Source organism: Odontomachus brunneus, unplaced genomic scaffold (genome assembly GCF_010583005.1).
Source record: "Odontomachus brunneus isolate Ranch 3 - 2012 unplaced genomic scaffold, Obru_v1 Obru_scaffold_035, whole genome shotgun sequence".
Taxonomy (NCBI): Eukaryota; Metazoa; Arthropoda; class Insecta; order Hymenoptera; family Formicidae; genus Odontomachus; species Odontomachus brunneus.
This window is the reverse complement of record NW_022639485.1, coordinates 2,285,988-2,298,477: the sequence shown is the minus strand read 5'-3', so window position 1 is coordinate 2,298,477 and position 12,490 is coordinate 2,285,988. Positions and strand designations below refer to the sequence as shown.

The following is a 12,490-nucleotide window of genomic DNA, read 5'->3' as shown; positions in this document are numbered from 1 at the left end:
CTCTCTAAATATAAATTTTCTCTCTAAATATAAATTACGCTTATTTTTCATATAAGACAATTTCAGAATGTAGCAAAGTTTACATAAAACACAAGCCACACAAAATGTGCCATTCAATAATACAAGAGTAGATGTATCTACCAGAAATATAGCTTTTTGGCTAAATATAGAACTTGTGTGTGTACGTGTGTATTTTAACGATGTTTTAATTAAATTTAGATGCTTGATGAGGTAGAGCAAGAGTATCTTCTAACAAAATTATCGTGAGTTTCGCCATAATTCTCAAAGACACATTAACAAAATCACATACTTAGCTGCGCGTGCTTGATTCTTTTCTTCAGAAGTCATGTCTTTCCGTTTACGACGTCTGGACTCGCCATCCTCAGAATCCGAACCACCCTTTCCGCCACCACTTCCTACGCTACCGCCAACGCCAACTTTGTCTTTTGTGTTCGTCCTACTGTGCTTTTGACAATACGACTAAAAGCAGAATTATTAATGGATTAACTTGTGGACCCGTGATATGATAATGTTAACGAATATGTATACACTTGTGTAAAATTGCTCACCCTTAATTTCACACCGTCGTCTGCCATTTCATCCTCGATAATCGCCTTCATCTCGAGCCCATATTTGAAAGCACACGTAACGTGATATGCTGTCTTGCATGTCTTTATGCTGCACTGAATGCAAGCACCCACACGTTCGCGGCATAAAACGCAAATTAAGGCCCATCGGCTTTGCTGCAATTTTAAGTTTTACACACGGTCAATCCATGTTCAGAACAATTGCAACAGAAAAGATGATGTCCAATTAATTTAGAACATCAAGACTCTTAAAATAGCAAGCAGGAATGCTGATCGTTAATACAGTAATAATTAATACAAGATAATAGAAAACAGAGACAGTAAAAGATGTAATGAGAATACTATTTACCGGAATACTGGATATTTTTGTGATTGGCTCCATTCGCTCCACACAACCAATACTAACTTCGGGAATCCAAAGTGCACACGATACATGAGCCCATTTCTGACCACTTCGTGTACACTTCATTGCACCACCCTTATTAGGGCATAATACACAGTCGGGTCTTTGACTTAACGAACAAGTTCTACATAACCAAGAACCATCAGGTATAGAGGTAATACCGTAACAAGCTTGATGTACACATATGTTGCAACAATCACAAAACACCATCTCATTGCCCTCCTCGGAATCCGGCTGTTATGAGAATGTTTCATTAGATATAATCGAACTTTAAATTAAGATGCAACTTAATATGATATAAAAAAAGCGAATAATAGTTTATTTGCTCTTCAAAGTGTGATTGCTTGGAAATTAAGTGGCCACTCACCGATCTGCACACATCACAAATGACATTTTCGTCGTACTCAATCCCAAGCCCCTCCTCGTTCTTCACAATCGTTTGTATCCTTTCCCAACATCGTACCTCCAACTCTTCCATGACACGTTCCAATTGCGATTCCGTAATTGGCAATTGTCCAGCCTTGATAGTTTTCACACAAAATAATATTAATTAACTTACAAGCTTTCTAGTTGCCTTTCGTATGTTTTCAGGTAAGATTTATCTAAATTTGCAGCTACTCGCGCAAGTGAATGACAATTACTTAATAAGTAACAAGAGCTATATAATAAGCTCTACAAATAATTTATAAACGATTACATAAATAACTTATTGAAAAGTTCAAAACTGTCAAATATATTCTTATGCTAACGCCACTTTACTGTATCCTATTCCCGTATAAAATGCACGACTAATTTATCATACTTTTATAGCTAAATCTTTCTTAAAGTGCATTTCTGCACAGGATATTAACTTGCTCGCCAGTGCACGACTGACCGTTTCATTTGAAAGATAAAAATTCATTCACAGTCATAAGGCTATTATACCTGTGCTCGTTCGCCATTCAATACATCCAACCAGGCAATGTCAGTATCGTCAAGGTCATAAGCACAGGCTTTCTCTGCTCTTGCTGGGGTAGTACTTAAATGATGGTCTTCCGAGCTAAAATAATCATCACGAGATATTCTTATGAACTTTTTAGGCCTGAAACACAACGAAATTCCGTTGAAGACCCGCGCCATTCAGGCAATTCCAGACAATTCTCGACGCACAGTGCAAGATGGTACGTTATACACTCACAATTTGAATTCGCTGTGTAATTTCAAAGGAGACGTCTGTGTGAGAGTGACCATCGGCTCAGGAAGAGAATCTGGATTAACGGGTACTTGAACACCTCTTTCCCACTCCTGCTTCCACTGATCAGTGATAACCCAATACTCGTTCGGACTCAACGGCTCACTGTCTGGCAATTTCATAGCACTGATCAGGTCCTTGCGAAATAACTCAGCTGGTGCCTCAGCAGCCGACCGATTGTAGATGCTGGAGATCTTGATATCACTGACGGTTCGGGGGGTCCAGGATGCCCCCACTTGGCTGGATGACGCCATCGTTTCTTCCTCTTCTGAGGGCCCCATGGTCGCTGCCAGTGACGATGAACCTGTGGCAGCCGGGCCCAGTCTGCACTTGCGCCTCTTGATAGCGCCCGGGTAAGACGCCAGATCATTGTCGTTTCTGTGGACTCTTTTGCCTCGTTGTGCCATTCTACTATACCAAATGAGCTAGTGGTACGTGGCACATGCAGGTGAGCTGTGTGCACCCTGAAATAACAATTGCGCACTGAAATAACAGTCACGTAATTGCAAAGTGAGTTCCACAAACAAAGCTCTAACAGGAGAGATAAACTTACTACATAGTTATCCATATATTTATTATCTGGAAAGCAGATTTTCTTCAGAACTGAAACATAAAAGAAAAAGGAACCATTATGATCTCGCGAGGATCTTGTAAGAATCAGTAAGACTGTTTTCTTTAGCTGAACTGAAGCTGTGCTTGAATTTTGTTCCTTCTCTTTTCAACACTGGACTATATGTTTGCTTCATTCTAAAAACAAAAAGTGCAATCTAGTTCAGCTAAAAAGAACAGACTTCATAAGAAAATTATGTGATAATCCGTACAACTTGTTCATAAAGTCGAATAACATAAAATATTCCAAATAAAGTTTAATGTATTTTTTTGTATAAAGTATTCTACTTTGTACTCGACAAAGAAGAAAAACAACTTCTGAAAATTGTGTTATCATAAACAAACTCTTGCCATTAATGTCCAAAATGTACTGCTTGAAAACTATGTTATACACATGTACTGCTTGAAAACTATGTTATACACAAATGCTTTATACTTTAAGTATCAATGTCCTCTTGAATTCATCGATTATACAATACCTCTTCAATATATCTTGCTAATTAGCATTATTTACACGAACAAATCAGGTTGATTAAAAAGTATGACATCAACTTTTGACTTCATTACTGGTTAGACTGCTACGCTCACAATAAAAACCTCAGTATACAGTTCTTCATAAAACTCTAACTGCTATTTTTGGTCACTCGCAATGCTTCTTGATGTAACATCAGTGCAGAATAATGCGTATTTCGTGCAGAAATAAGAAAAACACGACAAGAGCTGTGTGTACAGTACTTGAGTAGCGCAACATCTCAGAAAAAGATGTAGCGTAGCTAACCACAGAGCAAACTGAGAGGCAATATAAACTGTACGTAACGCAAATAATGTGACAATTAGTCGCAGAGAAATAAAAGCGAGCACAGTTGGTCGCATGTTAGGTATAACAGTAAATATGCAGCAAGTGGTTCGCGTATGTCGCACTTTGCGCGTGAACGTTCCGTCGATATCCGAAAGTACGACGACGGCGAGAGTGTAAAACATCGGAATCAGGTGCACAAAGAGGGAGGGGGAAGGGGGTCCACGATCAACAACATTGGCGATAGCCAGGAACGAGCGACGAGACAGATCGCGCACAGCCAACACGCCGTGCGAGGCGCGAGATCGTCATATCAACACCTACGGTTGCACAGGGAGACATGTTCCGTTCTACGCAACATCGCCGTCGAGGCGACACGGCGACACGGCGTGACGGGAATCAGCGCGAACGTCGCGTGCATGCCCACGGTGGTTGGATGCGCGCGATTCCCCGCGCGTTTCATGCCCGTGACCGAGAGGCGCACAGGGTGATAAGAGGTTATAAAAAAGCAGCAGCTAGTCCGCGGGTGGATGCGCGTGTCGGTTCCCGGCGGTACGCCGCGGGGGCGACGGCCGAGAGACGTTTACAAGCACGCGGCGTAGCGCAACACCGGCGGTGGTGAAGGAACGCGCCATTCAACGTTGAGCCCGCGCGCACGACGACGCCTGCTCGCCGTCGCGCTCCGGCGATGCCCGTAAACGCTCGCCGTCGTCACTGTGCGTTTCATGTAAACATTGATGCGGAGGACAGGGCGCCCGCCGCGATCGCGATCGCTGCGTACGACGGCGTAGGGCGCTAATCACACTCACTGCACGTGTCGACGGTCGAGCGGGCCGCGCACGGCGCTCAGTCTCATGGTAAACGTGAGATCCCGTGTGGCACGAGGGCGCGCTTCGTAAATCCAACGCGAGAATGCTCACTCCATTACGCTGCTGCTGATGCTGTTGGTGCTGCTGCTGCTGGTGATCCTGCTGCTGCTGCTGGTGCTGCTGCTGCCCCACAACATTGACAATACAGATGGCAGCAGCGTCGCAAGCACTCCACCACAAGTCTCCCCCGCACACACACACACACGGGAAGACCATTAAATACCTTATTATTGATCTATTAGCCGGATATATTTCCGCGCGCGAGGCGGCACGTGATCGCGTGCGGGCGTGAAACCGGCCGCGGGGCCGCCGGCGGTCGCCGTGCGCGCTCCCGAGCCGCCGCGAACACGCCGACGGGCTGCTGCGAGCAAGTGCGTAACGGCCTCCTCTCTCTCTCTGTGTCACGGCAGCCTAACCAACATGTCCTCATTAGCGATTCCAGGCGGGCGGCGTAGGCCAGTCCGTTACTCACTCCGCCGGCGGTCCGCGCGCTACCCCGCGACGGGGCTACTTACGACGGCCGGCCGCGATACGGCGAACGCTCGTGCTTGATCGCGGTACGCACCAAATCAATAATATATTTACATAAAAGTAGATACTGGCGTTTGGCGCCATCATGCCTGAAAAAATAACTGTGGAAGTACGGTGTCACGTGACCGGGCCAGCGAGATCTCGCGATCTCGTCGTGGAGTATGGAGTGCTGTGAGATCGGAAGCTGATAGACGCGAGGGTATACGGTCGCCAATCTGGCGTGCGAGTTGTTTTGATCGCGAGAGCTTCGAGGAGGAATCTACCGTTAATGGCTGGATCCAAAGGATCGTGCGAATTTAATGGTCGAGTCGTTGGTTGACTGCTGAACGCCCCGTTATGCTCATGGCGTGATCTCTTTTTAGTCTCCACTTAGCTACTTTCGGGTCGCACGCGTCGCGTCTCTTTGATATCCATGCTCCGTGACCTACAGCTGTCTTTGACAGTTGACGCAGTCTAGCCAATAACAGGAAATCGGAACCCGCAGGGGGTTGGAGACTAAAGGAAGATTTATACCTTGGTAGAAAAGCGGAAAACAGAAAAGCAGAAGCCAACTAGAATTTGTGCTGATAAAAAATTTTCGATTACCATTAAAATCTGATTAAAGATTCTCTATGCTGCATACCGATTCTCCACCCGGGTGAAAAAGTACTACAAAACATGTGACATATACTATAGTACTTCTAGTATTTTAGTGCACTCGAGTGAAGAATCCGAACGCATCCCTAGTTAGGATCTTGGATTGCTTTTCAACAAGAGACACAAGTCGACACAAACATCATTCTATTGGTGATTGGTCAATTTCTTAAGGCTTAAAACTTATTACACCTATGGGTGCGTTCAAATTCCCTACCCGGGTGCATTCTATTACTAGAAACACTATAGTATATGTTACATATACTATAGCACTTTTAGTATTAGAATGCACCTGGGTTCCGCTTTCGTTCCGCGCTCCGCTATTCCGCTGCATGGGTTTGCACTCTACATGTTACGTTACGTTAGATATTGACAATAAAATAGCCTGTACCTGTATGTAAACTAAAACTTAAATCAACGCACAAAGAAATCCGTAAACTTAACATGTTACGGATGTTTTTGTGCGGAGGCTCTAAAGGTACCTTTACATGGGAGCATCGAGCGTCGAGCGTTAAAGCGGTAGTCAATCTACGTACCACTTTCCGCAAGAACTACAAGTATATTTCTGGGACCTGATACGTTGATTGGCTAACGCTTTAACGCTCGACGTTGGAACGCTCCCATGAATTGGCACCTTAAAGGTGCGGCTCCAATGGTCCGTGATATATATCACGACCAATCACGACTCGATTTTGTTTATAGTTACGGATATGTTTACGGGCTATTGGACCCGCACTTTAAGAGTGCAAACCCTAAGGGGCGCTGCACACGAATAACAGTAACGTAAGACCATAAGAATTAACCAATCACTTTGAATATTGTCGAACCGTAAAGTCGCCATTTTTGTGAATACTCGATTGTAATTGGTCCATTTTTACGGTATGTCTTACGTTACTGTTGTATGTCAATTCGTGTACAGCGTCTCTAAAGCCCATTCTACAATTGCGTGAACGCGGTTGTAAGTGGTTGTATGTGATTACGACAACCAATCAGAATAAAGCAATCAGTAAATAAAACATTCGGATTGGTTGACTCTTACGATCACGACTACGCTTACGCAATTGTAGAATGGGCTTAAAGCTGATATATAGAAAAACATAATTGTCTAAAATGTAATTGGTCTAGATTTAGGGATCTAATAGCAAGAACCAATAATCGTTGATTGCTCACTGAGCGCTTTTTCTACTGAATGCGCCCAATGTTACTGTACCAAATGGTACAGCTGTCAGTCTCTCAAAGTCAAAGGTTGCTATCCTTTAAGACCTGCTGTCCATGTATGCCCGTCTCCACCGTTGCCCCTCCTCATCCGGTGCAAATAATACAAATAAGCCCCGGGGTCGACACCAATTTTTTGGCAGCCCCCGGGTGCTTGGACGCAATGCGCTATGGGGGATCCACCATAGAAGGAGGAGGGCATACTAGGTGGCGGCGGGACATGTAGAGAAAATGTTAGGGTCTCTAGAAATTCTCTATCCGACAGTCAATCGGTGCACAACTCTTTACATGTAATACTATCCTCAATGAGCGAACATCGATGTTTTCTAAACATCGCCCATCTCTAATTTTAAGTAATGTCTTAAGATGCGAATACGGCTCTGTGATTGGTTCATGACATTTTAAAATAGTACTTAAGATGATCTTAGACCCAACGCACAAGCATATCCGTAACATGTTACGTTACGTTAAGTATGACAATACAATGGCTATACCTGTACGTAAACTTAAACTTAATTCAACGCACAAAGAAATCTCTGTTCTAATGGGTGCATTTCTGAAGATGGATAGAAATGCACCAATCAAAACAGAGTATTTCCATCCAGCAAGCAATCCAGCACGAAAACAAGCACCGTGTGCCGCTGGCTTTAAATTTAGATCGGACTATAATACCGGCTTATGTATACGTGTATTAAAGACTGCAACCGCATCACCACTGTACGACTTTTATTGCAGACAAGCCTTTACGTTACGACAAAGACAAACTTCTCTTAAAATTGTGACTGTCGTCTTGCTTTAGGTAGAACACATACATAGCTTCTCTCTCAATATATATATATTTTTTTTTCTATGGTGAGACTTGATAAAAAAAAAAAGAACGAATGTAACCAATGTAGAGAGTACAGCAAAAAAAGTACAGACTACATATGCAATTCGAACTTAACCTTCTATTTTGAAACTGGCGTTGGGGCATTACTCTTATAAAGGCCTGTAGCCAAATATTGAAGGAAGGAAGGAAGGAACCTTCTATTTTTTGTTTTGGTGATGTCCGGTGCTCTGTCACGGGTTAAGTTTCGCAAAAATCAAATGAAAGAATATAACGAGTAACAATAATAATAAATTTTGGGATACTATATGTCCCTCACGTCCTGGAGGAAGGACGAAAAACAAACTTAAATTTTTAAAAGAAGAAAGAAAAATAACACAAAAATATGGAACAAGTATGTGCTTGATAGTGAATTAATGAATTACAGTTAATTATGGTTGATACATGTCACCATATAACACGATCAAATTTCAAAGTTTGTTAAATTAAAAATCTCTACAAAAATGTTAAAATATTGCATATTCCACATTCTATATGCATGATTATGTGCAGGTATAATTGATATCTTGTTTATCTATATGTTGCCATATATTAGTACATTAATAATGTCATGTAATATTAATAAAGTACTAACAGTTGCACACAATAAATAAATTGTTGATCATTCTTCCGACACAAATATATTTTTATAAAGTTAGAACTTCTGGAAGTGACGAATGTACTAATGCCTTATAATGTTTTGAACATTTGATTACATTTGACTATACCATACTCCTTATGTCTATTTCACTTTCGCAGGACTTAAAATCTAAAATCGACCAAGCGTGTAGAACTGCTGAGGAATTCACCAAACTGTATTACGAGAATCTAGACAAGCGGAGATATGTACGTAACAATAATATTGTCAAACCAATATCTTCTTTTTCACTCAACTGACGTATTATTTTGCATGTGTTTGACTGCATGTGTGATTTCAGCTGCTCTCGCGAATGTACATGGATACCGCGAATTTGATATGGAATGGGAATGGTGTGGAAGGCAAGGACAATATACAAAAATTCTGGACAGATCTGCCAACATCTGCGCACAACATTCTTACTCTTGACGCGCAGCCAATTACAGGTGCTAATGTCCACACCACACTCTTGCATTCTCAATTATAAAAATATTAGAGTAAAACGTAGTTTTACTTACGACGGGTAAAAGTATTCGAAAATATCAGATCTGTTGCACTTTGTTTTTGTATCTTGATTTTTTTTTCACAACTCGGATTTTGATGAAACTTTCTTGCATTTCCACATCTCAATTAAATTAATTGCATCACAATTTTCTCTCATTTCATATTTTTCCATTTCAATACTCACTCTTGTACATCAAGTTGCAATGTCTACATTTTCATTTCACTACTTCATTTCTAATTTCTGATAGTATATGGTATCGAAAGTTTGCTAAATTTAACTTGCCGTTTATATAGTATAAGAAGCTATAGACTCAGAAAAAATAATTGTATATAATTATATAAAAGATTATATATCATATATACGTTTTATATAATTATTTGTAATTATAATTATATTATAAGAATTTTGTCTCTATACGGTCACATACAAGATATTTGTGATGCAAAGTGTCTCATACATCGTGTACATGTAGATTAGGCCAAATTGAATACAAAATTCCCCTACCATTTCACAAACAACCATGTAAAATTTTGTTCTTAATTAGAGGAGATTAGCAAGTAATTACGCGCGATAATGCAGCAATGTATTCTTTAATTAATAACTGGAAATCTATATATAGTTATTTGTAAAATAAGGTAAAGTACTTTTTGCTCAGTTTGACATAATCTACAAACACGCATCAAAACTCATCTGTCGTATCGCACGTGATCATTCTCCAATCTTCTTCAATAACTCAAAATTTTAATTTGCAATATGATATGGGAATTTTGTGTTCAATTTGATCTGTCATGTACAAAAAGTGTGGAATACTTTGCGTAAGACATCGATATAATTATATATATATATATATATATATATATATATATATATATATATATATATATATATATATATATATATATATATATATATATATATATATATATATATATATATATATATATATATATATATATATATATATATATATATATATATATATATATATATATATATATATATATATATATATATATATATATATATATATATATATATATATATATATATATATATATATATATATATATATATATATATATATATATATATATATATATATATATATATATATATATATATATATATATATATATATATATATATATATATATATATATATATATATATATATATATATATATATATATATATATATATATATATATATATATATATATATATATATATATATATATATATATATATATATATATATATATATATATATATATATATATATATATATATATATATATATATATATATATATATATATATATATATATATATATATATATATATATATATATATATATATATATATATATATATATATATATATATATATATATATATATATATATATATATATATATATATATATATATATATATATATATATATATATATATATATATATATATATATATATATATATATATATATATATATATATATATATATATATATATATATATATATATATATATATATATATATATATATATATATATATATATATATATATATATATATATATATATATATATATATATATATATATATATATATATATATATATATATATATATATATATATATATATATATATATATATATATATATATATATATATATATATATATATATATATATATATATATATATATATATATATATATATATCCACACGAAGAAAATGTTGAATAAAGAAAGAAAGAAATATTTTTATTCCATTAAACGTTGACAACATGAAACACTGGAAACAAGCAATTACTTCGATTACATTTACACACTCGAGAACGAAACAATTTGAACACTTTTTCAATGAAGTTGCAACACTTTGAATCGTCATAATTGCGAACTGCTAACGGATTGGCGCAGTAATTGGTCAGTAATAAGAGATAACTAATCACTGTCCAAATCCGTTAGCAATTTTTAGCTATTCTGGCAACTCAAAGTGCTGTAACTTCATTGGAGAAAAAGTGTTCAAATTATTTCGTTCTCAAGTGTGCAACATTTTTTCAATATGGATATATATAATTACATATGATAATATATCTCGTGTATGTGTATGTCATATAAAGACAAAATTCATATATATAATTATTTTTTCCCGAGGATAGATTATTTGCATTAAGATATAATAGCATAATGTGCTGTTAAATATAGGCCTAGAAGCAGCCACTCAGTTGACATTCCTGATCAAGGTCGGTGGACAAGTGAAGTACGAGGAGAAAAATATCAAATCGTTTAATCAAACTTTTCTAATCACGGCTGTGGGTGACAAGTGGAAAATTGTAAGCGACTGCTTCCGAACGCAAGAAATAATGGAGAGTGCGAGCTAATAAATAAGTCAAACACATTTACTTATTAATTTTCCCGAAGTCTCTGTTATCACTAGCACACGGCTGCGGCCACAACACATGACATTGAACATGATAATAACGTAACTGTGTTGTATCGCAGTTACCTTAATATATAATATAACGGTAAATGCCAACGAAAGATATGTACTATAATGTATTTATAATAAATACAAATTATAAAAAGCCAATGGTAGTATACATTAATGTAGTGTAGCGATAAAGTACGATATCAACAGCAATGTTTGGGGCGATGTTTATAATCAGTTGCTCAAACTAAGAGAAACAATTTAGTTTGGTAATTATTTTTATTTTCATTTTCAATCTTATATCAATATCAATGTATAAAGCAATATTAAAATTTTGTATTAGTGAATCAGTACGTTGGTCTCGATTCTTTAGGAGAGTAATTTTACACGGAAAAAAATTAGAAATAAATACATGTATATATAAATAGACGTAAGATTACTATAATACACATTATATAAAACACATTAAAAATTTTTTGTGTCTCTTAATACATTCCCTTGCGAATAAACTCTGTGACGACGACTAAAGCTCATCCGTACAAACCATTACCGTTTCTGTTGAGCATAACAGTTCCTTTTGACAAAGAGAAGAAACGTAAAGAAAGGGTGGGACCTCGATTAGTTTATCACAGGTACAAAAAATATAAAGGAAACTGAGAAAGAGAGAGAAAGGTTGGACCGAAAGATACATTCACATGATTATGATCACTAATGAATTCAATATTACTACTAGCCATAACGTATATGATATAGGCAGTGTAAGAAATAGTTCGTCGGTGACTCTCATCTCTATTGCATTCTCCTTAGTGTCAAGCACAAGCCGAATGAAGTATAAGCCTGAAAACGTCCATCGAAAAAGAAAAAAAAAAAAAGAAATCAGTTCGTCGGAGCACTAATTGAAGCAATAGTTCTACAGTCGATGTATATTACAAACTACAAAAAACTTAGCTTACTCGTTCCCTTGCCACAGAAGTGCATACGTTCGACGCTAGCATTCATCTGCGTGGAACATTTATAACATTACGCCTTCTTCTCATGTATGTATGTACGTATGTGTGTATGTGTGTGTATGGTGTGCATATATATATATATATATATATATATATATATATATATATATATATATATATATATATATATATATATATATATATACACACCACACACACACA

The 12,490-nt window shown here is 36.9% G+C and overlaps 2 protein-coding genes across 5 annotated transcripts in view; one reads left to right on the top strand and one right to left on the bottom strand.

Moving 5' to 3' along the window:
* The window catches only part of LOC116843693 (PHD finger protein rhinoceros), a 13,929-nt gene extending 8,810 nt beyond the window's left edge, over positions 1-5,119 (bottom strand). Inside the window, exons 1-8 of one of the 3 annotated variants that reach the window (XM_032814332.1) lie at positions 4,436-5,119; positions 2,775-2,824; positions 2,168-2,685; positions 1,915-2,071; positions 1,358-1,510; positions 937-1,224; positions 570-743; positions 311-480 (exon numbers count right to left, since the gene is read on the bottom strand). In XM_032814332.1, the coding sequence (XP_032670223.1) occupies positions 311-480; positions 570-743; positions 937-1,224; positions 1,358-1,510; positions 1,915-2,071; positions 2,168-2,628 (1,403 nt within the window). In that variant the 5' untranslated portion in view covers positions 2,629-2,685; positions 2,775-2,824; positions 4,436-5,119. The remainder of the gene's footprint in view (positions 1-310; positions 481-569; positions 744-936; positions 1,225-1,357; positions 1,511-1,914; positions 2,072-2,167; positions 2,686-2,774; positions 2,825-4,435) is intronic. The other 2 variants (XM_032814333.1, XM_032814335.1) reach the window with 2 other exon arrangements.
* A 2,560-nt stretch (positions 5,120-7,679) lies between these two features.
* Positions 7,680-11,480, top strand: LOC116843695 (NTF2-related export protein). 2 transcript variants are annotated; one of them, XM_032814343.1, is made up of 4 exons: positions 7,680-8,094; positions 8,499-8,585; positions 8,678-8,822; positions 11,096-11,271. In XM_032814343.1, the coding sequence occupies exons 1-4, from the start codon at positions 8,086-8,088 to the stop codon at positions 11,269-11,271; spliced, it is 417 nt and encodes a 138-aa protein (XP_032670234.1). In that variant the 5' UTR covers positions 7,680-8,085. The 2 variants fall into 2 exon arrangements, with proteins under 2 accessions (XP_032670234.1, XP_032670233.1); XM_032814342.1 differs by lacking the exon at positions 7,680-8,094 and adding an exon at positions 8,101-8,252 and having other exon boundaries at positions 11,096-11,480.
* Positions 11,481-12,490: the final 1,010 nt, after the last annotated feature.